A 24,424-nucleotide genomic window follows, 5' to 3' on the forward strand; every position below is an offset into this window, starting at 1 on the left:
CCCCCACCAGCACCCTGTTCCTTCCCTGCTCATCCTGCCTGTCCAAGGCATCTCTTAAACCTCTCTGTCCATCTTGAGTCACTTTCCATTGCCTTCCACCTCTGGCCCCAGTGATCTGATTTTCTGTTAGTGACACACACACCACTGGCAGCTGGGTGCTGAGAACACCTGGCCATCCAGCGCCTTGTGGGAAGTGAAGTGTGGGTTAGCTGCGGCACTAGGGAGGGCACAAGTGCCCACGCCAGGACTAGAGACCAGGCCGGGGGAGGAGGGGGCAGTATGTCAGTGCCTCTGGTGGGCTGGAGGCTTCAGCAGTGGGAACAGTCTGATGTGTGTGCTAGGACGATGTGCATGCTGGGAGTCTAGTGTAGGGCAGGGATGGGTACCAGACACTAAACCCTGATGGATGGACTGGCCACTGGCCATTTCTTGCTGCTTGGCCCTCAGCAACCTGAGCACCCGTCTCTGGCCTTTCCTACCTACTCCCAGGAGGATGAGCAGTAAGAAGGGGGTGCCCAGAGCTGTACCAGGGAAGGGGCAGAAGTTGGTTCTCGCAAGCAAGCCAAGACCCACTGCCGGTGAGTGCACCCTCCACCCTCTATGGGACCCCCATTCAAACACTGACCCGGGAGAGCCTCTCTGTAGCTACCCAGGACCCTCTGAGGAGGCCCTTCCCTTTAGAATGGTCTTCTAGGATGATGGGTTGGGGTCAGGTGTTATAGACCAGGTTTTGAGCTCTGATGTCCCTTCTAGACTGTGACCTTGTACCATGTAGCCCTTTGGGCTGCATGGGAGCCAGGGATCACTGCTCCAAGATGCACAGCTGTAGCACACACGAAGATGGCAGAGAGCAGGGCTGGACGTAAGGGGCCACTGTGGTCCAAGCGTGTGTTCTGAAGCAGCAGTCTCACTCTGCCTGCTCCACATGGGCCATGCACGGCTTTCCCTTGCTTGTTGCTTCTCCCTCAGGTCACCCTCTCCATCATCACGTCCAGGCTGAGCAGTAAGCTCAGGAAAGAGACCATCTGCTGCCTAGCCCCAGCCCGCCCCCAGTTTTCACCCCTTCTCTGTTAGAATGCACATCAGAGGACCGTCCAGCTCCTACGCCTGCCTGCAGGGGGTCTGTGTCTGCTAATGGGGCATAGAGACCACACCTCCCTGTGTCCCCCCCTCCCCCATTGCTAGTCCACAGGGCTCCTGCTTCACAGGGTCCAGTGGGAGGGTGGTGGCTGTTTTCTTTCATTTATGGCAAGTGGGAGTTAACCCTAGGTCCCCAAAATAGCCCCAGCCGCGTCTGAGGCCAGCAGTCGTCCAGGAATGAGGATAATAGGGTACAAGCGTCGCATACCGCCTCTCCAGTCTCAGGCTGCCAGGCACACACATTCCAATAAACAGGAAGCAGCCCAGAGCCGTGGGGGGCATGTGCCCAGCCCTGCTGCCTTTGGCCTCTGTCCACCCAGTCATGCCTTGGGTAGCCCTTGCAGCTAACTGCCCTACTGGCTGGCCCAGGACACCCAGGTCCTCAATGTCCTGAACACACACACTCCGTGGGCACATTCAGAGCACCCAGCTGATTCCAGCCCTCCATGAGCTTTCTGGTGGGCAGTCTTTGCTGCACTCTGGGTAGTGGGCACCTCCCATGGCAGCCTGGACGTAGGGCGCAGTCCAGTGGACCATCACAGACATCCCCAGGGCCACTATGACCCCACACGCCAAGTACTGTCCCATGCCGCCTGCAGGCCTTACCTGGCCAGGGGTCTGCGCTTCCTCCAGGCCCTCGCTGCGAAGCTGCTCCAAGGCCATGGCCAACTCCAACCCCTCCACCTGCACCCAGGCCTGTGCCTCCTGCAGCTGTTGCAACCACAGCTGCTCCTCCTGCAGCTGCTGCAACCACAGCTGCTCCTCCTGCCACTGCTGCATCTGCAGCTGGATCTGCCGCCTCCGGTCCTCCAGCAGCAGCTGTTCCTGAGCCAGACACAGCTGCACCTCGTGGAGTCTGAGCAGCTCCGGGCCCAGGCCTGGCATCAGGCCCTCATCCCCGCAGTACTCCATGGCTGAAGCGGGGATTAATGCCAGCTCAGACCCTGGCACAGCGGCCTGCATTGGCCTCCTGGATGCCTGTGGCCGCTCTGGACTAGCCACCTTGCGGTGGCCCTGGTGAGCCGGCTGGCTGCTGGTCACGTGTCCTGCGGGGTCCACCCCCGCCGCCTCCCCAGGGCCCCCTGCAGCAGGGGGTGGGGGTTGCGCCTCGGGTCCCTGCTGCCTGGCTCCCCTTGTTTCCCTGCCTGCCCTCCTGGCTCGGGCTCTACGAGATCGCCCTCGCTTCCCAGACATGGCCCTGGCTGGCTGCCTCTGCTACCGAGTGTCTGCTCCCCCAGGGCCCAGCTCATCGGTCTGCCTGGTGGAGGTCAGCTGGCCCCGCGGGCAGCTCTGCCCCTGGCCTGCCTGGTAGTATCGCGCCGGCTCAGTTCTGCCTGTGGGCCTGGCGGGGCCCCACTCTGCCGGCTGGGCCACGCAGGGGTTTATAGAACTTCAGGCGCGGTGATCCCAGCAGAGCAGGCTGACTAACATGCTGACGGGGCGGCGGCATTTACGGGCCACAGGCCCCGCTGGCCAGACTGGGAAGGAGGCTGGGAGAAACTGGAGGCGGCTCTCGCAGCCGAGAGCGGCGGTACCCACGATGGGGCACGGGGCTTGTCTGCTCCTGCCCAGGCGGGCGCCCGCCCCTGCCCCACCCTGCTCGCGGGAAACTTAAACTCCAGGCCACCAGGCCGGCCCTGCCACAGTGACTGTCTACACCCAGGTCCTCACAGTCACGGGACCGGGAGACCCAGCACACACCGAGAACCCTACACAGCCCTGCTCAGGTCCCATTGCAGACTGGGCCGGCCAGCACCCTCATAGGGCTGGGGGCTGCATGTGGCCTGGAGGCAGGGAACTGGACTGCAAAGGCCCATGCAACGTTCTTTGCTCAGGGGACCTGCGGGGAAACTCTAGACGCAGCTGCAATTGCAGGCACTGGCTGAGCTGGGCCCGTGCACTGTCTGGGTCTTCGGGGGCTGACCTGGGGGTGTGTGTGTGTCGTGGTGGTGGTGCTGGTGGTGGAGGGGCAGGGGCCACTGGCCAGCCGAGATGGTGGCTGGCTTCCTGTGGGAAGTGAAGCTCCAGCGTTTCCCCAGCCCGGGGGAGGTTGACTCACCCCCACGCCCAGGGCCCAGGAACCGGGGCGGCAGCTGTTCGGCACTGGCCCGACTGGTTTACTCGGCCAGCCCCACCCAGCGCCCCACCCCGTTGCACCCGGCTCGTCCAGACCTTGGTCTCAGAGGCTTGAAGACGAGATGGTGGAACAACGGGACTCTTGGAGAGTGGGCGGGGGTAGGGGGTGCACAGAAGCCTGGGGAGGGGAGCGGGCCGGACGCTCCAAGAGCTAGGTAGGGTACAGGGGTGGGGCCGGCAGCAGGAGGGGCAGGGACTGCGGGGTCCCCAGGCGGTGGTGTTTGCAGTAGACGGACGCTTAGCGCTGCTCGTTAAAGGTGTCGCGTGGTGCCGCTCCGGAGGCTCGTTAATGCCCAGGACGCGCAGCCCTCCCTGGGCCCCATAAACACCTCCTGAGAATGGGGGAGCGTGGGTTCACCTCTGACCAGACTAACTGAACACCTCTCCCCTAAGGCAAGCCAGCCAAGGACTGCCGACCACCCAGGAAGACAGGCCAGGAGACAAGGGAGCCCACGCCGCCCGTGGGCCCCAACGCCCCCAGAGGTGAGGCCCGGGACCCCACTCTCCTCTCCAGGGGCGGGGCTGGGACACGTTTGTGCCTGGGTTGGTGAGCAGACCGGCCCCTGGCTCGGGGGTGTGTCCTGCGTGAAGGTGGGGGGCGTGCCCTTCTGGAGGGTGGGCGGGGCGGTTTGGGTACCTCCTAGCTCACCGCTCCTGCTTACTCCCGCTTTCCGTGCGAAAGTAGGTTTGAGGGCGGCCCTGGGCTGGAGGACCCGGTGCCCCAATTCTGCCCCCCTCCCGCACGGGTCCCCTCCACGCCTCTCACCCTCGGTAGCGATTGATCCGCGTAGGACACCGTGTGGTTCCTGCCTTGCGGTGGCGCCCTCTTGTGACCGGCAAGGGAGCCGACTGCCCCAGGGCCCGTCAGCCTGACCTCGCTGCGATCCTCAGCCTCCAGGCTGGGCTTTGCCTTCCTTCGGCCTCGGCCCCAGGCCCTGTCTTCTCACTCCACCGCGAGCTTCGATCGAGGTCTCGTGTACTCAATTCTCATATCTGCACACATTTTTCTCTGTGCTCCAAATCGCATATTCACCAAAGAGTCTCCTACCGAGTGTTCCAGCAACTTCGAATTTAGCAGCACACCCCAAATTAAAAATCCCTCTTTTATAGGGTCCTATCCTCCAGCACGGAGCTCTGGTAGCGTAGTGGTTACAAATCGGGCTGTGAACCTTAAGGTCAGCGGTTCGAAACTACCAGCTGCTCCGCGGGAGAACGATGAGGCTTTCTACTCCCGTAAGGATTTACACCCTCGGAAACCCTGTACAGGGTCGCTATGGGTCGGAACCGACTCGATGGCACTTAACAACAACAACAACATGTTATATGATACTGGTAAATTGATCATAGCCATTTATTAAAACTGTGGTAATATGTGTTGATGTTACATGTCTTCGAGTCGGTTCTGACACATAGCAACCTTATATAGGGGTTCCGAGGCTTTTAAATCTTTGCAGGAGCAGAAAGCCTCATCTTTCTCCTGTGGAGCGACTGGTGGGATCGAACTGCAGACCTTGTGGTTAATTCGCAGTCCAGTGCTTATCATGTGGAGCCACCATGCTTGTGTGATAATATATATATATATATATTTAGATATAAAACAAAACAATTCAGCATTTCTTACATGTACAGTTCACTGACATTGATTACATTCATTATGGTAGATACCAGTCTCCCTATCTGTATCCAAACTGATCCCTTAGCATTTTGAGTTTTGCAAAGTTGAGAATACACAGAAATGTATGTATTTTAAATGACGGTGTGTACTGCAGTTACTCAGGAGCTGCTTTTGATTCACATTAAGCTGTTTTCAGAAAGTTCAAACAAACAAAACACACTGTTGAAAGAGTGTATGCTACAATCTGAGGTGTTGTAATCTTGGTTCTGTGTGAATGCTTTCCCAAAGTTTACAGTACTGTGTAGTTGTAGTAAGTATTTCTTCTCCATCCTCCATGTGGATCCTTAAATTCTACTGAATCCTAGATACAAGTGAGAGGGAATACTTGAAAACAGGGAAGACTGCGTTCCAACCAACGTGTCGGGTCTGGTCCTGTTTCAGTCTCCTGGAGTTTCTTAGAAACTTGGCCTTCTTTTTGGAGATATTGTTCTTACTTGACATCGAGTCCGTTCCAACTCATTGGGACCCCGTGCACGACAGATCTGAACACAGGCCAGTCGGGCGCCGGCCTCATGGTCATGTCTGTGTTGGAACCCCTGCCGCAACCGTTCTGTCGCTCATCACACTGGGCTTTTCTTCTCTGTCGTCTGTGAGATGACATCTTGCTGTCCTCCTACGGCACATTCTGCCGTACTTCTCACAAAACAAATTAGTTTCTTCTTCTGGCAGTCCATGGTACATTTAATATTTTTTGCCAACACCAAAATCCAAAGGCATCAATTCTTCAATGTTGTTGTTAGGTGCCATAGAGTCGATACTGACTCATAGCGACCTTATGCACAGCAGAAGGAAACACTGCCTGATCCTGGGCCAACCTCACTACTGTTGCCTTGAATCCTACTAGTTGTTGTTGTTGTGAAGTGCTGTCAAGTCAGTTCTGACCCACAGCGACCCTGGATAGGGTTTCCGAGGAGCAGCTGGTGAGCTTGAACCACCAATCTTGCAGTTCAAACGGCTTTGCGGTCTGGTGCATTAACCCACAGCGCCCTACTAGTAGCAGATATAGATTTGTATTTTCTATTGCTGTGTAACAAGTTGCCACAAATGTATTAATTTAAACAACGCACATCACGACCTCACAGTGTCTGTATGGTGAGGATCTGACGCACATCACGACCTCACAGTGTCTGTATGGGATCTGACGTGCATCTCGACCTCACAGTAGTGTCTGTATGGTGGGGATCTGGCTACAACCTAGGCTACTTATAGAGATTTACAGGCTGTGCTCAAGGTGTTGCCTGGGACTGTAGACTCGTATGGAAACTTGACTAGGGAAGAATTCTCTTCCCAATTGATTCACATTCTTGGCAAACTTCATTTCCTTATCTTTTCACTGGCTGTTGGCTAGAGGCTACTCTTCTGTCATAGAAACTACCCACAGTTCCTTGTCATGTGGTCTTTCCTCAGGACCAACAGGAGAGCCAGTTGACTAGGATGGGACTTACACTCATGGGGGTCTATGACTTTGACCTGTTCTATTGGCTGGAAGCATTTACACATTCCCCCCCCCCCCAACAAGGGCTTACACAGGTGTAAAGCATTGGAGGTGCCTTAGAACATGTCGATCGTGAGTTGTCCTTGTTGTTGTTGTGAAGTACCTATCTCACAGTCACCCTGTACAGGGTTTCCGAGGAGCAGCTGGTGGATTTGAACAGCTAACCTTGTGGTTGGCAGTCCATTGCACATCCTACAGCATCCCATCAGAACTTCCAGAGGTACCCTAGTGTTTGTTGTTTTTGTGGTATTGAGTCAGTTCTGACTCATCGAGATCCTGTATAGGGTTTCCAAAGAGTGACTAGTGGGTTTGAACTGCTGACCTTGTGGTTGGCAGTCCAGTGCTGACCTTACAGCACCGCATCAGGACTCCAGAGCTACCCTAGAATTGGCAAAATATTCTTGAATTCTTTAAGTCTAACTGTCCATTTTCCTGAATTGCAAAAACTTGAGAGCACTTTAAGGACTTATTGTCTTGATAGACATATATTGTTGATGTTGTTGTTGTTGTTGTTATTAAGTGCCATCGAGTCAGGCCCGACCCATAGCGACCCTGTACAGGGTTTCCGAGTTGAGATTATATATGTATATAGTTGTTGTTAAGTGCTGTTGAGTCAATTCCGACACATAACGACCCTGTATAGGGTTTACAAGGAGCAGCTGGTGAGCCTGAACCAGTACCACACTAGGAGTCCATACATATATAGTTGGTTATTATTAAATCCCATTGATTCAGCTTCCTTTCCTAACGATCCTGTATAGGGTTTCCAAGGAGAAGCTGGTGGGTTTGAACTACCTACCTTGGGATTATCCTATAGTGAGCGCCACATCAGGACTCCCTAAAACTAAAATGATTTAGTACACACTATTATTTTATTTTGGAGTCCTAGTGTGGTACTGCAGGTTAATGTGCTGGACTGCGAGGTCAGTTTGGACCTCAAGGTCACTGGCTCAAGCTCACCAGCCGCTCCTTGGAAACCCTATGCAGGGTCACTATGGGTTGGAACTGACTCGACCACAACAATGACAATGGTTTAATTTGACCTTTTGCCACCCTTCACCTGTCAGTTTGTTATTTGTGTTGGCTTGTGTGTGGTTGCAGTGCTGAAAGCCATGCCATCGGTATTTGAGATGCCAGCAGGGTCACTTCTGGTGGACAGGTTCTAGTGGAGCCTCCAGACTAAGACAGACGCGGAATGTCAGCCACTTATGACAGATGGTCTCATACGCTGCTGGAAGAGTAGCCCCTCAGGCTAGAAGGAACTTAAAATCCCACTGGGGAAGAGCTGCCTCCTCCTGAGCTGACCTTAATGACATGGTAGAGTAAGGTTTCTGCGACCTTCATTTGCTGATGGGCATAACTCAAAATCAGAAGACGCAGCAGGGTGGCCACTTGCCCCTGGCGGGTTGGTGAGCAGTGGAGTTAGTGGGCAGTGGTGGGGACGGCCATGCCTTCTCCTGCGCAGACCCTGTGTTGAGTGACCTAGCTGCAGTGAGGCGTTGGGGTCGCTGGTATCTACTGCTGAGGGAGGGAGTGTGTCCACAGGGTATTGTGAGCCCATTGGAGTGAGACCTGGATTGTTGTGGGCCTGGCTAGAGGCCAGCCACCTGGGGGTCATTGCGTGGTCCGCCTACTAGGGAGGAGCTTGAGAATGCCCGCATCTTACCCCAGATAGTTCTCTACAGGGCTGATTCAGAAACTTGGTCTGAATTAGTCTGGAAGAGTGTCATGGTCAACATTAGTCCTTGAGAAGTGATTTCCCAAACAGTGCTAAGTCCTCGGGATTGTTATCCCAGGAAGTGCAGGGATTCCGGTGGGCTGAGGCAGTGGTCCACCATTGGAAATGGAAATTGGAGAACCTGGTTTTGCCCTTTTATTCCCTCAAACTGAAGGAATAAAAATACAGTCCTTTCATTTTATTAAGGATTCAATGAAAGCAACATGAGAAAGACACCAACTCACTGAAGTAGGTCTTTTAGAGAGAACCCGGAGCTTTGTGTGGTCCTGGCATTTGCCTACAATTGCCGTAAGGTGGAGGCCATCAGTTATCTGCAGTCAGTGGTCCTGGTCCCTTAGCAACACAGAGGCTGTGGTGCAGCGCCTGAAAGCTGCCAACATTCCAGAACATGGCTTCATGTTTGCATGTGTGGACAGGGGCTTTTCTGTAGTGCTAAGGGCAAGTTGGGTCTGATGCATTCAGAAAGTTTCTTCCTAATATTCCCTTATTTGGTTTCTTTGGAACTGGAGCAATTGGGTGTGATGGACTGTACCTGGGAATTTAGTCCTGAGGCAATGTAACAAGGCAGAGGATGATGATGGGTTTCGTAGCTATACAATAAGAATGACACTTGGGGATCTGGAGTACTATTGTGTATCGCAAACAAAAATAATTGTAGATGTATCTGTTTTGTAGCTTTGATGCTCTAAAGATCACATGGGGGTGCTTTTCAATATAGAATGTGAAAGACCCTGTATGTAACCGAACAGAAAACAAGAGTCAAGAGCTTTGTTTGGCATCAGACACAGCAAACCGACTTTGGTTCTGTGGCAGGCAACTCGCTCCGAAGCTGCTGCTGGTGGGGTGGGGGTGGGGGACTCCCCCGACCTTCCTGCAGAAGAAGACCACGAGACCTCAGCAACGGGGTGGAGACTGAAGACATTCCAGACACTTCTCTGCAGTGTTAGGTGGTCTGCTAGCAGAGGCAGGAAGACTTCTTTCTCCTCTAGTAAAGTAAGAAAATACACAGATGGTTTGTGGTTTAAGAAAGCTTTCTCTACTCAGTTTTTTCAAAAGTCATCATAAAACAATGAGACGTTTTACTTGATAAAAATTATTTCTGGCTTGGTACTCTGAAAGTTGCTCATTCAGATAAATTGCTAAAACTAATCAGTGTTTTATTACCTTATAAGTGAAACATCTTTTTCTTCATGAAAGAAATTATAAGAGGAACCCTTCCCCCTTCTTTTTTCCCCCACCACGTTCTGTATTGCCAACTGGCAAACTAGGGAATTGTATCTCCTCATTTTGGTTTTATACCAATAAAATACACCTTGGAAACTAAAAAGAAAAGGAAAAAAAGAGAGAAGAGCAGCAGCTGTAAACATCCATTAATAATCTGAACATGGAATGTACGAAGTATGAATCTAGGAACATTGGAAGTGATCACAAATGAAATGAAACGCATAAAGATTGATATCTAGGTTTTACTCAGCTGGAATGGACAGGTACTGACTCTTGAGTCAGACAAACCATACGGTTTACTATTCGATGCCAGAAATGACAAACTAAAGAGGAATGGCATCATAGTCAACAAAACAGCACCGCGAGAGCCATCTTAATTCCAATGCTTCTTGGGTAATTTGTGTGGTGCTGTAGGGTAAGCACTGGATTGCTAACTGTCAGTGGTTCAAACCCACCAGCCACTGCCCGGAGACCCTATACAGTGTTGCTATGATTAGGAACCACACAACCGCACTCAACAACAATGACAACAAGGAATTCACTAATCACACGCACAAAAGCCAGTGATGATGAAACTGAAGAATTCAATCAACTTCTTCAGTCTGAAATTGATCAAACGCACAGTCAAGATGCAGTGATAATTGCTGGTGATTGGAATGTGAAAGCTGGAAACAAAAGAAAGGAACAGAAAATGTAGCCTTGGTGATAGAAATGATGCTGGAAATCACATGATAGAATTTTGCAAGACTGACAACTTATTAGTTGCAAATACCTTTTTTCAACAATAACGAAGGTGATTATACATATGGGCCTCACCAGATGAAACCGACAGGAAACAAAATGACTCCATCTGTGGGAAGAGACGATGGGGAAGCTCAGTGTCATCAGCCAAAGCAAGGTCAGGGGCCGACCGTGGAACAGACCATCACCTGCTCATATGCAAGTTCACGCTGGAGCTGAAGAAAATGAAAACAAGTTCATGAGACTCAGAATATGCTCTTGAACGTATCCCACCTGAATTTAGAGACATATCAAGAACAAATTTGACATATTAGACACTAATGCTCGAAACCAGAAGAGCTATAAGATAACATCAAGAACACCATACAGGAAGAAAGCAAGAAAAAAAGGTCATTAAAAAGAAAGAAAAGACCAAATGGATATCAGAAGAGACTCTGAAATTTACTCTTGAAAGTAGAGAAGTAAAAGTGACTAGAAGAAATACTGAAGTAAAAGGGCTGAACAGAAAATTTCAAAGGGCAGCTGGAGAAGACAAAGTCAAGTGTTAAAAGGGAATGTGCAAAGATCCAGAGCTAGAAACCAGAAGGAAAGAATGCACTCAGCATTCCTCAAGCTGAAAGAACTGAAGAAAAATTCAAGCCTTGGTTTGCCAATATTGAAGGATTCCATGGGCAAAGTATTGAATGATGCAGGAAACATCAAAAGAAGATGGAAGGATGCACAGTCACTGCATCAAAAAGAACTGGTCAATTCTCAGCCATATCAAGAGGTAGCATATGATCAACAACCAATGGTACCAAAGGAAGAAGTCCCAGGTGCACTGGAGGCATTGGCAAAAACCAGTGCACCAAGAATTGACAGAATGCAACTAGAAATGTCTCAACAAACTGATGTGGCGTTGGAGGTGCTCACTTGTCAAAAAATCTGAAAGACGCTCTCCCTGGCCTACCATTTGGAAAAGACCCACATTCGTGGCTCTCTATCTATTGTGCTGTTAAATGTTAAACTCAGTGCTTACTTTCCATTTATATATATATACCTTTTAGACTTTCCTTGTGATTTTTTTAGTTTCTAGTTCTCTGCTCAAACTTTAGAATGCTCCCTTTAAATTCCTTGACTATATTAATCATTATTATTTCAATTAATGTCTAAGAAACCCATTATTGGGTCTCAGGGTCTGTTTCAGTGACCTTTATGTCTCTTCTTTCTCAGGTTTCTCCATTTGTGTAATTGTTCTTTGGGGACTGCACATTACATATGAAAATGTGGAAAGTATGCTTGGGATCTGGACAACATCATCACCCTCCAGGGAATAGTCAATTCGTTTCTGGCAGGCAGCTAGGTTAGAGACAGTCCTAGTCTAAATCACCCAATCAAGGATTGAAATGATTTGAGGCTGGGCATCAGTTCAATGAAGAATGCTTTCTTTCTTGAAGGATGTAGTCATTTAGGATTCCCACCCAAATAGGGCTGCCAGAAAAATGAACAGCCACATAATTGGAATTTTAGATAAGTTGTTGTTGTTGTTAAGTGCCGTCGAGTCGGTTCTGACCCATAGCGACCCTGTACAGGGTTTCCGAGGCTGTAAATCTTTACGGGAGCAGAACGCCTCATCTTTCTCCCGCGGAGCAGCTGGTAGTTTCGAACTGTTGGCCTTAAGGTTCGCAGCCCGATTCGTAACCACTACGCTACCAGAGCTCCTTTAGATAAGTAGTGAATACTATTTAATGTAAGTTGTTGTTAAGTGCCGTCAAGTTGGTTCCGACTTATAGTGATTCTATATAGGGTTTCTGAGGAGCAGCTGGCTGGTGGGTTTGAACCATTGACCTTGTGGTTAGCAGTTCAGTGCTCATCCTACAGCACAACACCAGAACTCTTACAAGAACTAAAAGGAGAAGTAGCTTATTATCGCTAAAGAAGAACCAGGAGTGGTCTCAGGGTCCCTGCAGTGAGTGGCCGAGCCCAGTGGTGGAGTGGTGCCAAGACACACAGAGCTCTCCAAGGAACAGAAGGCCCTTCCCCGAATTCAGACTGCTAGCACCCTAAACTGAGAGTGAGTTTCTCAAAGTCCCCCACTTCTGGCACTACTGTTTAGCAACCCTGGAGGACGAAGACGTTCACCTACGCTGTGGATTTCAGTGTTGGTACCTTTTCTTCTGTGATCTGCAGGAGCCCTACCTACTCAGTTGCTTAGCCAATAATTTTGCTCTCAAAATTGGCGACCAACTCTAGGCAAAACCCACTGTTTTAGTTGCCCAGTGCTGGCCTAGGGCCTCAGAGCGCCAGAGACTAGTGTCCAGATCAGACCATTGGTTCCCGTCAGCATAGCTTGTTGACAGAAGTTTCCTCATATGTGGTCTCTCCTGTGTGTGTCTCTGTGTCTGCTCTGCTCTTCTTAGAAACCCCCACCCAGACCGGATTGGGCTTCCGACCTACCCTGCTCAGGCATGACCTCGTAACACGGCACTGCAGACCTTTTCTCTCCAAGCAGGGTCACATTTCTGGGCACAAGAGTAGGGTTTCAGTGTAACTTCTGGTAGACACAATTCACCCGTAACAGCACAGTTCCCTCTTCTTGGCCCCACTGTCCTTCTCTCCTGCATAGCTTTCCGAAGCCTTCAGACCCGTGTTTTAGAACTAGCTTTCCTCTGTATATTTTTTCTTCTCTCATTGGGAAGGTTGGGTTGACTCTCAGCCTCTGACTGCCATAGCTGGAAGCAGATCTGCCCATCACCACTTTTTGAGCTCCATAGTCCCCCTCAGAACTTTGTTGGCACGGGTTTGCTGCTGTAACGTCTTACAACATGCCCGGGTTTGTTTTGTTTTTGCTGGTAGGTAATTTACTTTTTCTACTTGGATTCTGGCTTAGTTATCTAGTGCTGTTTTAACAGAAAGATCACCAGCGGATAGCTGTAACAAACAGAAGAGTATTCTTTTACAGCTTCAGAGGTTCGAAGCGTGAGTTCCGAGTTCTAAGGGAAGGCTCTCTCTGTCAGCTCTAGGGGAGGAAAGGCCTTGTCTCCTTCAGCTCCGGAGGTCCTCTCAGACCACGCCAGGCTCTGTCCCCACCCTTCTTTCTTGGCAGTAGTCAGGTGTCTCTCTCCTTTTCTCTCTTGTGAGGTGGTGCAAGCCACACCCCAGGGAAATTCCCCTTACCTCAGATCTGGGCTGGGGCCTGACTCAGGGTGTTGCATCCCACCCCCATTCACTTACAGCTGATTGGCTGATAGCATGATGAGGAATGACTACATTATTACACAACTGCCAAGCCACATGATCCAGGCAAGTTGACACATACTTTGGGGGGACGCAGTCCAATCCATACTGGTGTCTAATAGCTTTTTTGAGGTTCAACAACATGACGAGGATTGGCTTAATGCTAGTTGTTTCGTGTCCTAATTTTCCTGGTGTATTTCTTTTTTAAAGTTGCCTAGTGTTTCATTTTATTTGGACCTGCAATCAATATCCATGAAAGTAAGAGTCCAGACATCAAACGACACTGGGCAAATCTCCTGCATGTGATCTTTTTTTGTTTGTTTGTTTTTATTTTACATTGAGTGATAGTCTACATGGGAGAACATCAGTTTTGCACTCATCCTATTGTATTTCGTATCATTGCAATGATTACAATCCCCTCTATTCATCACCACTATACAGTATTTGCTTCTATTCCCTGTTATTTTGTTTTCGATGTACACCCTGGTGTATTTCTTGTCCTTTTTGTCTCAAGGTTCACTTCAAACTCCTGTGAAACAATGGTAGCACTCGCTAGTAGCATCAGAGCCCGCCTGGCTTCAGGAGGGATCATGCAGGTCAAGATCAGCCCTCTTTCCAACCTTGTTACCAATTCTGATGCCAGCTGTCCCTCCCACGGTCCTCACTCTCCACTTGTCTGTGGGTTTGATGACGCAGTGCAATAGTCACGCAGACTACACTTAGAGTTTTACTGGTTTGGTTAAGTAGTCCAGCTCAGGATCAGGATCAGGACGTATGTAGGTGAAGTCTCCCTTCTTAGCGTAGGACCTCTCTCAGCTTCCCTTGGCCTTGCAACCAAACAGGCCCTTTTCTCTGCCACAAATGCCCCTCTCAGACGTGCAGCAACCTCTAGGCCCCCAGAGGACAGGCCTTCTCTTGAGCCAGACTTCTGTCGTCATCGACTCATCGACTTCTGAAGAGGTTCCTTGCCTCCTTTCTCTCTGCATCTTCTCTCCTTCCTGCTTCTGTGGGTCTGGCTGCACATATGCATGAACTCCTGGTCAATTTCAAGGCCAAGCTCTCCTCGCAACAGGCCACAGATACTTCATTTGCATAGCAGACTAAAGACACTTCATTTGCATGGTCCAATTTGACTAATCCCTGCAAGGTGTATGCCATTCACGGGGCAAGCCCAGCCCAAGACCAGACAGACAGACTGACAGAGTCTCAAAACACATTTTGTTAACAGTTTACTCAAGAAATGTCAATCAATCTAGACAAAAGTATCACACCCTGGGTATTAGAAAATGAGGGCAAAAGTAACTCTGCAGGGTTGAAGGGGAAAACTTATCAAGTTGTTTTTTCAAAGAATCCAGACAAGGGCTCATTGCCCCATGCCTCCATTTCAGGAAAGATTTCTGTATTTTATCTCTAAGTTGCTCCCCCTTACCCATTGTCAGAATCTCTGTACCCCAGGGACACTAATTGGTGGTGGTAATGTGCTGTTGGAGTCGCTTCCGACTCATAGTGACCCTGTGTAGGGTTTCCAAAGCCTCATCTTTCTCGGGTTGAATGGCTGGTAGTTTCGAACAGCTAACCTTTTAAGTTAGCAGCCTGACGCTCATACCCACTATGCTAACCAGAGCTCCTTGGGACACTAATTAGTCATTTAAAACACTTTTTATAAATGTTGTGGTGGTGAAAATATATATAACAAAAGGTGTTGTTGTTAAGTGCCGACAAGCAGACGGATGCATTAACCCACAGGTCTCCCATCTACATCCCAACCATTTCTCCATGTCCAGTTGAGAGGCATTTAAGTCCCTCTGTTGTGCACCCAGTATCCCTATCCCTTCCAAACCATTCCCCCGTCATTATCCTAGCCCACTGCCCCTAGAGTGGACACTCATTCCACTGCTGGTAACCCTATGTGGTTCTATGTTGGCTTTGTCCTACCTTCGTGTCTCTGCCTGCTTTCACGCTCAGGTGTTGCGTCTTACCTGTGGTTATCACAAATCTGCATCTTCCCTGTCGTGAACACTACCCCGGCTGGCTTTGCTGCGCCTGCTTTGTTGATTGGGTGGGTCTGTAGCACTGAGTTGGTTTGAACTGGGTCTCCTTGTCTTTGATGACCCCCTTCTTTACCACGTTCTGTTATCTTGTCCATCTCGTTTCACTGGACTTAGGCTTTTATCAAGTCCATCCATGGCTTCGTGTGCTTGTGGAGACCTGGCTGGACTGCATGCCTTCTTGTCACGTGGACTCCTCACTGTTCCTTAGCTGCCAGTTGTCCCCCACAACGTGTGTGTGTGTGTGTGTGTGTGTGTGTGTGTGTGAGCCTGAGGAAGGTGGCCAGCTCGGGCTAGCTCTCTCCTCTTCTCTGAGCTGTTGAGCTGTGAGTTACAAGGGCTGTTACCGGACTGTTCAAAGTGCCCAGAACTGCCCCTTTGTAGATGGAGGGACACTGAGGCCTCAGGAGGTTGTGAGGTGTGCCTGACTGGCTGGCATGGCTGCTGCCAGAACCTCTGCATGTCCTCTGCAGACTGAACGACTGGACTCCTGCTCAGCCCCTGAGACCAGCATGGGTGGCCAAGTCGACGGAGACCCTCTTCCTAGCCCTCAGGGGGGCTGTGCGTGCCACCTTCTCCTAGGTTGGGCCTCTGGATGACCTGGAGCTAGACACAGAGCGCCCTTCTGGGAGGGGGCCTTGTGGGTCTATGTGGCTTCCCCACTTACTCTGGGCCATTATGTGCATCTCTCCCTGGAGTCCCCACCAAGGCCTTCATTGGGCCTTTGGGGTCCAGCTGTGTCAGGGTGGGCGCATAGATTTGCTATGAGACCTGGACCCTCTGTCTCTGCCCTTGGTAAGCAAGCGTTCGTTTGTGGGTTTTATGGACATTCTTGGTCCTTTTGTTGGTGTGGGGAGGGCCTATCTCAGCGTGGACACTCATGAATGGTGGTTTGAGGGGCGACTGGCTGCCTCAGGAAGCCTCCCCACCTCCACCTCAGAGCCCACCACCGAGGACCGCGCGGCCACGTCCATCCAGTGCGCCTTCCGGGGGCTCCTGGCGAGGCGCGAGCTGGCACGCCGCCAGTGGGAGAAGCAGGAATACCTGGAGGAGATGGAGAAGCTGCAGACAGAGGTGAGGCTCAGTGGAGGAGACCCGAAATTGGGGTGGGAGTGGAGAGGCCATGACCTGAGGGTGGGCGAAGTTCCTGACCTCAGGCTAGGGAACAAACACCTTGAGGCTGGGGGTGCACAGACCTTGGGGCCTTGGAGGGTGGTGAGCTGGGGGCTGGGGACGTGGCCTCAAGACTGAGGGACAGAGACTTTGGGGCTGGAGGGCAATGGCCTTGGGACCAGGCCACAGAGATCTCAGGGCTGGGAGGCTGACAGAACCCATGGAGAGGTGAAAGTGGACCTCGGGTGGGCGGCCTGGGCTGTGGGTCGGGTCGGGTCGGCCGGCTCCCAGACCCCTGCCCTCGCAGGCCTTCCTGGCCCTGGTGCGCCGGGAACAGGAGGCGGCTCGGCAGCAGCGCGAGGAAGAGGAGGCGGCGCAGCGCAGACGCCGGGAGGAGCTGCAGCGTCGCCATCGCCTGCTGGAGGCGGCCTTCGACGGCAACGTGGCCGACATCCAGGCCGTGCTAAAGGAGGTCGGTGAGGCGGCAGGAGGGGGCGGGGGTCGCAGGGTCCTGGTGGGGTGGCAGGTGTGGGATCCAGGGGAGTGGGGGACCCCCGCGGACCGGTTGCTGACCGTCGGTCGGCCTGCACGGAGGCGGAGGACCTGCTGACGCGCGAGGGCGTGGGCCACGACGAAGGCGGCCAGGCGCGGCGGCTGCAGAGGCGCATGGACCTGGTGGAGTCCGAGGACAGCAGCGGGAACACGCCGCTGTCGGAGGCGGCCGCGGGTGGGCAGCCGCAGACCATCCAGATGCTGGCGGAGCAGGGCGCCAACCCCAATAGCAAAGTGGGTGACGGCGTCCCTGGGCGGCGGAGGCTTTGGGGGGGGGCTCCTGCTGAGGTGTCCCTCCTGCAGGGTGCTTTTGGCCGGACCCCACTGTACCGAGCGGCCTTTGGGGGCCACCTGGCGGCTGTGGAGGTTCTGTTGAAGTTGGGAGCTGACCCCCGGATCTACGCGGACGACGGGAGCACCCCAGAGCAGGTGGCAGGGCAGTGGGGCCGGTGGGGGCAGCCAGGCTGGGGGGCATATGCCCTTCGTGGAGTGCCGGCCTCTGTGCTTCCATAACCCTGTACCACCAGGTTCTCCTTGTCACCCCGTTGTAATGGAACTGTCTGGGCACCTTCCTCATGTTTATGGGACTCCTTAATCCTTCCTTCACGGAAGCGTAGACTGGCCCTCTCAGGACTGGCCCTCAGCTCCTGGTGGTGGGAGGGCTGCACAAGGAACCCACCTGGCCCTCACCACCTGCCCAAGACCTGTGGGACCACGCAAGTGGCAGCTTCTCCCTGCTCAGAGACTGCTAGAAATGGCAGGGGGGTGGCAGTAGGTGTTTTGAGCACCCTGGGCCAGGCTGGAGGCAGGGGGTCTGGCCACAAGGGAGGCGGGAGGAGGCAGGAGGCAGTGGGTTAGATTCTGTCAGGCTAGGGTGACCGAAGTGTGTGTGGGGCCCTTCCTTAATCATCTATCAAATGAATGGGGTCCCCACCCGCTCCCATCTTGGTCATTGTGTATCTCCCCACCACAGTAGCCCACCCAAACCTGTAACCCTGAGGATTTGGTTCCCTGCCCTGCGTCTGTCCTCTCCTGGGGGTCACCCCTGCAGAACTCCCAGTTTTTTCATGTTCAGAACCTTTGGGTAGGCTCCTAAATGGACAGACGGTCTTGAAAGGGCTTCTGGCTGCATCTGCTCTTGCCCCACTCAAAGGACAGTAAGGCTAGGGAGGACAAAGGCCTGGACCCCTATGCAGGTCAAGTGGTAGGGTGCTGGGGGAACCCCCTCTTAACCAGCCATGCTGCGCTGCAGCAGAAAGAGGGGTACAGAGAAGGAGTGGAAGCTGGGGAAGCTGCTGGTGGGACGTCGTGGGGTGTTGAGGAAGCTCTGCAGCCATCTGAGGATGAGAGTGGTCAGCCACAGGGACATTGAAGGGGACTTAGCTGCCAGGGTCCAGTGTCTTTCAAGATTGGGGTCATGGGCATGTAGTTGCACTGAAGCATGCAAAGAGAGGGTGTATAAAGGTGGGGGGGACTCAGGCGGAGTGACGGAGTGACGTCCTCCAAGGTTTGCAGGAGGGATGCCAGCAAGAGAGGGGGAGAGAAAGCAACTTTGAGGCAGGAGGACAGGCACAGGTGAGAGCATTCCAGAAAGCCTCGGGAGAGAGGAGACAGATGTGATAGCTAGCTGATCAGATGACTGGAAGAGATCTTTGTTTGTGCCCATTCTAAAGAAAGGGGACCCAACAGAATATGGAAACATTGAACAATATCAATATTACATATAAATAAAATTTTGCTGACGATAGTTCAAAAGTGGTTACAGCAGTACATTAGCTGCCCGAAATGCATGCTGGGTTCAGAAAGGGACATGGAATGAGGGCTATCATTGCTGACCTCAGATGGATCTTGGCTGAAAACATAGACTATCTGAAAGATATGTGCTTGTGTTTTACCGACCACGCAAAGGCATTCAACTGTGTGGTTCATGACAAGCCCCGGATAACGTGGCAAAGAATGGGTAACCCAGAACACTGAACTGTTCTCCTGAGGGATTAGTACCTAGACCAAGCGGCAGTCGTTCAAACAGAACAAAGGGTTACACAGAGGTTTAAAATCAGGAAAGGAAGGGGTGTGTCAGAATTGTATACTTTCACCATGCTTGTTCAGTGTGCATGCTAACTAGTTCAAGAAGCTGGATTAATATGAAGAAGGAGACTCATCGACAAACTGTGATATGCAGATGATACAACCTTGCTTGCTAAAAGTGAAGAAGACTTAAAATACTTACTGATAAAGATCAAAGAGCACAGCCTTCAGTATGGATTGCACCTCAATATTAAGAAAGCAAAAGTCCTCAGAACTGTATTTATTTACTTATTAAATAATATCATGATAAATGGAGAAAAGATTGAAGTTGTGAAAGACTTAATTTTGCTTGGATCCACAATCAACTCTCACGGAAGCAGCAGTCAAAAAATCAAATGATGTATTACATCAGGCAAATCTGCTGCACAAAACCTCTTTAAAGTGTTCAAGAGCAAAGATGTCAGTTTGAGGACTAAGGTGCACCTGACCCAAACTATGGTATTTTAAATAGCCTTATATGCATGTGAAAGTTGGACAGTGAATAAGGAAGACTGTAGAAGAATTGATGTAGTTGAGTTATTGTGCTGGAGAAGAATATTAGAAGTACCATCAACTACCAGAAGAAGAAACAAATCTGTGTTGGAGCAAGTACAGCCAGAATGTTCCTTAGAAACCAGGATGGCCAGACTTTGTCTCTCATACTTCAGATATGTTATCAAGAGGGACCAGTTCCTGGAAAAGGACATCATGTTTGGTAAAGTTAGGGTCAGTGAAAAAGAGGAAGACCCCCAACAAGATGGATTGACACAGGGCAGCAGCCATGGGCTCAAGTGTAGCAATAATTGTGAGGCTGGCGCGGGACCGGGCAGGGTTTTATTGGGTTGTGCACGGGTTCTCTATGAGTCAGAGCCAACTCGACAGCAAATAACATCCACCTTATGTTGATCAGCAAGTATAATCCTATTTTAATAGTGGAGGGATAACAACTATTTGATCACACTTATAATTGCCACAGTCTTTTATTCTCCTGTATTTTCCATCCCTTTGTCTTGGTTTTATTGTTACTGTTTCTTCTGACCCATCTTCCAGTTTATTAATTCTCTCTCCAGCTTTATCTAATGTATTGCTAATGCCATATACTTTTTCTTAATATTGGTTATTTTATTTTTCATATCCAGAATTAAATGTGGCTTTTAAAAACAAAAAACAAAAAATAAAAAACCACATCCTAGCTCTCTGACAGAAATCTCAGTGTAGTTTTCTGTCTCTTTGGGTAAAGGAAATGTAGTTATTTTAAAGTCCATAGCTGCTCACTGTAATGTAGGGATCCCTTATGGGTCTGCTTCTATAACCTGTGGTTTCTGTTGGTTTTCATTTGTGTTATCCCCTGTCTCCCAATTCCAGATGTTTTATTTGTAGAAATAACTTGAGTCCTAGAAAAGCATTATCTCCTTCACCAAGGTGCTTTCGCCATGCACCCTGCTGAAGGAGATAACACTAACAGTCTGCAAGCACCCCACCAAATTCAGGAGTTGAGGTGATTTTAAGCTGAACTATCATCTCTGTGGAAGTCTGTCTAGCTTTGGGTCACCCTCGCTCTGAGCATATAGTCCTTCAGACCCAATCCAAAGCAAGGACAAAATTCATACGCTTATTCATGAATTCAGCAGCTCTGTTGTACTGTGGCATTGCCCTGAGGCCGAACACTGAGCTGTTAGTGTTTCAAATACCATTCGGGTCACTTGTGGTGGACGTGTTTCAGTGGAGCGTCCAGATGAGACAGACTAGAAGAGAAAACTGGTAGTTTACATCTCAGAGTTGGTCAGTGAAAACCTTATGGCTATCGGCCGAGCATTGTATGATGTAGTCCTGGAAGATGAGCCCTCAGGTTGGAAACACTCAAAATACACGAGGGGAAGAGCTGCCTCCTCAAGGTAGAGTCACTCTGAATGCTGTGCATGGAGGAACGCTCTTGGGACCTTCATTGACGGACGTGATGCACAACTCAAAATGAGAACAATTGCAAACATCCATTAATAATTGGGATGTGAAATGTCAAAGTATGAATCTAGTACTACTGGAAGTTGTCAGAAATGGAAAGGAATGCATGGCTGGGTACCCTAGGCATCCATGAGCTGAACTGGACTGATTGCTGGACATTCTGAGTCAGACAATCATGTGGTCTGCCATGCCGTAAATGACCAATTGAAGAGGAATGATGTCGCAATCCTCATCAAACAGAACATTTCAAGATCTAGCTTGAACTGGAATGCTATCTGTCATAGGGTAATATCCCCATACCTATAAGGAAGACCAGTTAGTATGACTATTATTCAAATTTACACAAAAATCCCTAAGGTCAAAAATGAAGAAATGGAAGATTTCAGAAACTGATCAAAGATGCATTGAAAATGATTGGTAATTGAAACGTAAAAGTTGGAAACAAAAGGAAGCATTGGTAGTTGAACCATATGGCCTGTGACCAAAATGACACCATTGCGTGATATCATTTTATAAGACTAATGACTTACTCGTCAGACATTCCTTTCCAACAACATAAATGGCAACTGGTGTGGCGCTGCATGATAATACACTGGATTGCAAGGTCGGTTTGAACCACAAGGTTGACAGTTTAAACCCACCAGCTGGTCCTTGGAAACATTGTACAGGGTCATTGAGTTGGAACTCACTTGATGGCACTTATTACCAACAACAAGTCTTGTCCAATAGAATACACAGGAATCAAATCAACTATGTCTGTGGAAAGAAACAATAGAATAATGAATATCATTAGAACAAAGCCAGGGGACATCTGCAAACCAGACCATCAATTGCTCATATGCAAGTTCCAGTGGAAGCTGAAGAAAAGTAAACAAATTCACAATGCTGAGAGCAGGACAACTAGATGGTGCCCAGTTAACACCACTCCTGCTCTGGAAGTGATCACATTGGAAGGTCCTGGACAGAGTGGGAAAGTACGGTGAACGAAACTCAGAATCATAAACAATACCAGGCTTCCTGCAGGCTGGAGGCAGATGGAACACCTGAGATGGATGGAAAACCCGAGACGGATGGAACACTGATGGAACACCTGCCATCCTTCCAGGTGGGAAGTGAACTCATCCCATGGCTCAGTTCTCAGCCAAATAATAGACGGGTCTGTAAGGAACATACATCGTGAAGAATGGGACTTCCAGGACACTTCATTGTGCTCATGAGGAACCTGTACAGAGACCAGAGACAGTCCTTCAAATGGAACAAGGGGATGCCAAATGGTCTGCATCAGGGTTGTATTCTTTCACCTTATTCATCCTGTATGCTGAGCAAATCATCTATGAGGCTGGATTATATGAAGAAGAGCATGGCATCAGGACTGGAGGAAGACTCATTAGTAACCTGCAATATGCAGATGCTACAACCTTGCTTGCTGGTGAAGATTAAAATTAAAAATACTTACTGATGAAGATTAAAGACCATAGCCTTCAGTATGGATTGTACCTCAACATAAACAAAACAAAAATCCTCACAACTGGACCAATAAATGCTGTTGTTGTTAAGGGCCATCAAGTCAGTTCTAACTCAGAGCGACTGTGTATAGGGTTTCCAAGGAGCAGCTAGTGGGTTTGAACAACCAAGCATTGGTGGTAAAGTGGTAAAGCGGAGGGTCATCGAAAAAGAAGAAGACCTCTCAATGAGGTGCATGGGCACAGTGGCAGCAGCAATGGGGTCAAGTGTAACAGCAACTGTAAGGATGGTGCAGGACTGGGCAGGGTTTCATTCTGTGTTTTTCGTTCTGCATAAGGCTGCTATGCATCCAAACTGACCCCATGGCACCTAAAAACAACATAAAGAGAGCAGTAACAGTAGAGAGGTAGACACGCCTCAGAACAACCAACCCAAGGAGAGCAGGGTTAGGAGAGGAGGAAGAAGTAGGAGGAGTGATGTTTCCTTGTGGGGATTACAATTAATGAAGTTAAACAAAATGTGTATGAGTTGTTGAATGGAAAATGGATCTGCTCTGTAAACCTTCACCCAATTCACACAAAAAAAGTTAAAACAAAAACAAACTACGTCTCCCAAACTTTCCCAAAATTATAGTAACAAGATAAACTACAAAACAAGCCTGAGAGCCCAAGTATGAGCTTGAGTATAACCTACCTGAATTTAGAGACCATCTCAAGAAGAGATTTGAGAGAGAACAAACAAGATGGCGGATCGGGAAGACGTGCAATGAGGTGCTCTATCAGCAACAACACCGAATACCAGACCAAGCACGCTCAGGGGATGGTGCCAGAACTCTGAACCACACGTAAAGGAATATTTAGAAAGTTGGAAGGCTTACAGCTAGAGGAATTTGTAGCAGAAGCAAGAAATCCAGTGCTTTCTAATCCAAGATGCTCAGCTGTTCCCGGAGCTGCCATCTTGGGTGATACCAAGTGGGGGAAGGATCAGAGCAGCGATGGACACCTGACAGAACTGCGGAGATAAAGGTGTGGACATTGCTTTTTTTTTTTGTATCTGCTCATTGGTCTCTCGATGTCTGCACACTTCCATTCTGGTGATGAAGGGGTGCTGGAGTGAGTGGACACCCCACCCCCACTCCAGAGGGTTCTACTATGCATGCACATAGATCTCCTAAAAATTTTAAGTGACAGTTTCCACTTCAAACCGAACGGCAGTGCAAAACGGCCACAGCCTGAACTGTTTATCACTAGGAAAAAGACCTGAACAAGCAGACTTGTGGAGCAAGACAGGCAGACTGAAAAGGAAATAGGCCGAAAATTAAATCGTGAGTTATGTCATAATAACCAAAAGTGGCATCTTGAAATTTCTCAGGAAGAAGAGTGAAAAGGGAAGCCCATCTCCTAATCACATCTACCTGGAGGCAATCAGAAACCATAAAAATACCAAAATGCACACCCATCGAAGTATTAAGGCTCCTGAATATGCCCAAAAAACCAGAAACAGATGACCACATCAGCACATGTCCAGAAATGAGATAAAGTGACTGGGACAAATAAACTGGAAGTAGATCTACACTTCATACTGGAAGATGGGCAGGCTTTGGAAATGCCTAAAAAGGGAAATCAGAAAAATGAATATTATATATATATATAAACACTATAAAATGGAGTTGGGGAAAATACAGAAGAAGTCAGGTGCTACAGAAGTCAGTCCAGTGCTACAGGAACAATCAAATAAGATAGATACAGCATTGGAAACAATTAAAAACCTACAGAAAGAGGTCCAAATGATTAATAATAGAATATCAGAAATGGACAGTACACTGAAAGGACATAGGAGTAGAATTGAAGAGA

The 24,424-nt window shown here is 49.7% G+C and overlaps 1 protein-coding gene across 1 annotated transcript in view; it reads left to right on the forward strand.

Moving 5' to 3' along the window:
- The first annotated feature begins 3,132 nt into the window (after positions 1-3,132).
- LOC102825131 (putative IQ motif and ankyrin repeat domain-containing protein LOC642574-like) overlaps positions 3,133-24,424 on the forward strand; it is a 30,938-nt gene continuing 9,646 nt past the window's right edge. Inside the window, exons 1-6 of the mRNA XM_006830872.1 lie at positions 3,133-3,316; positions 3,670-3,759; positions 4,168-4,245; positions 16,354-16,487; positions 16,834-17,002; positions 17,053-17,527. Of these exons, the coding sequence (XP_006830935.1) occupies positions 3,133-3,316; positions 3,670-3,759; positions 4,168-4,245; positions 16,354-16,487; positions 16,834-17,002; positions 17,053-17,527 (1,130 nt within the window). The remainder of the gene's footprint in view (positions 3,317-3,669; positions 3,760-4,167; positions 4,246-16,353; positions 16,488-16,833; positions 17,003-17,052; positions 17,528-24,424) is intronic.

The sequence above is a fragment of the Chrysochloris asiatica genome, unplaced genomic scaffold (assembly GCF_000296735.1).
Source record: "Chrysochloris asiatica unplaced genomic scaffold, ChrAsi1.0 scaffold00001, whole genome shotgun sequence".
NCBI classification, from domain to species: Eukaryota; Metazoa; Chordata; class Mammalia; order Afrosoricida; family Chrysochloridae; genus Chrysochloris; species Chrysochloris asiatica.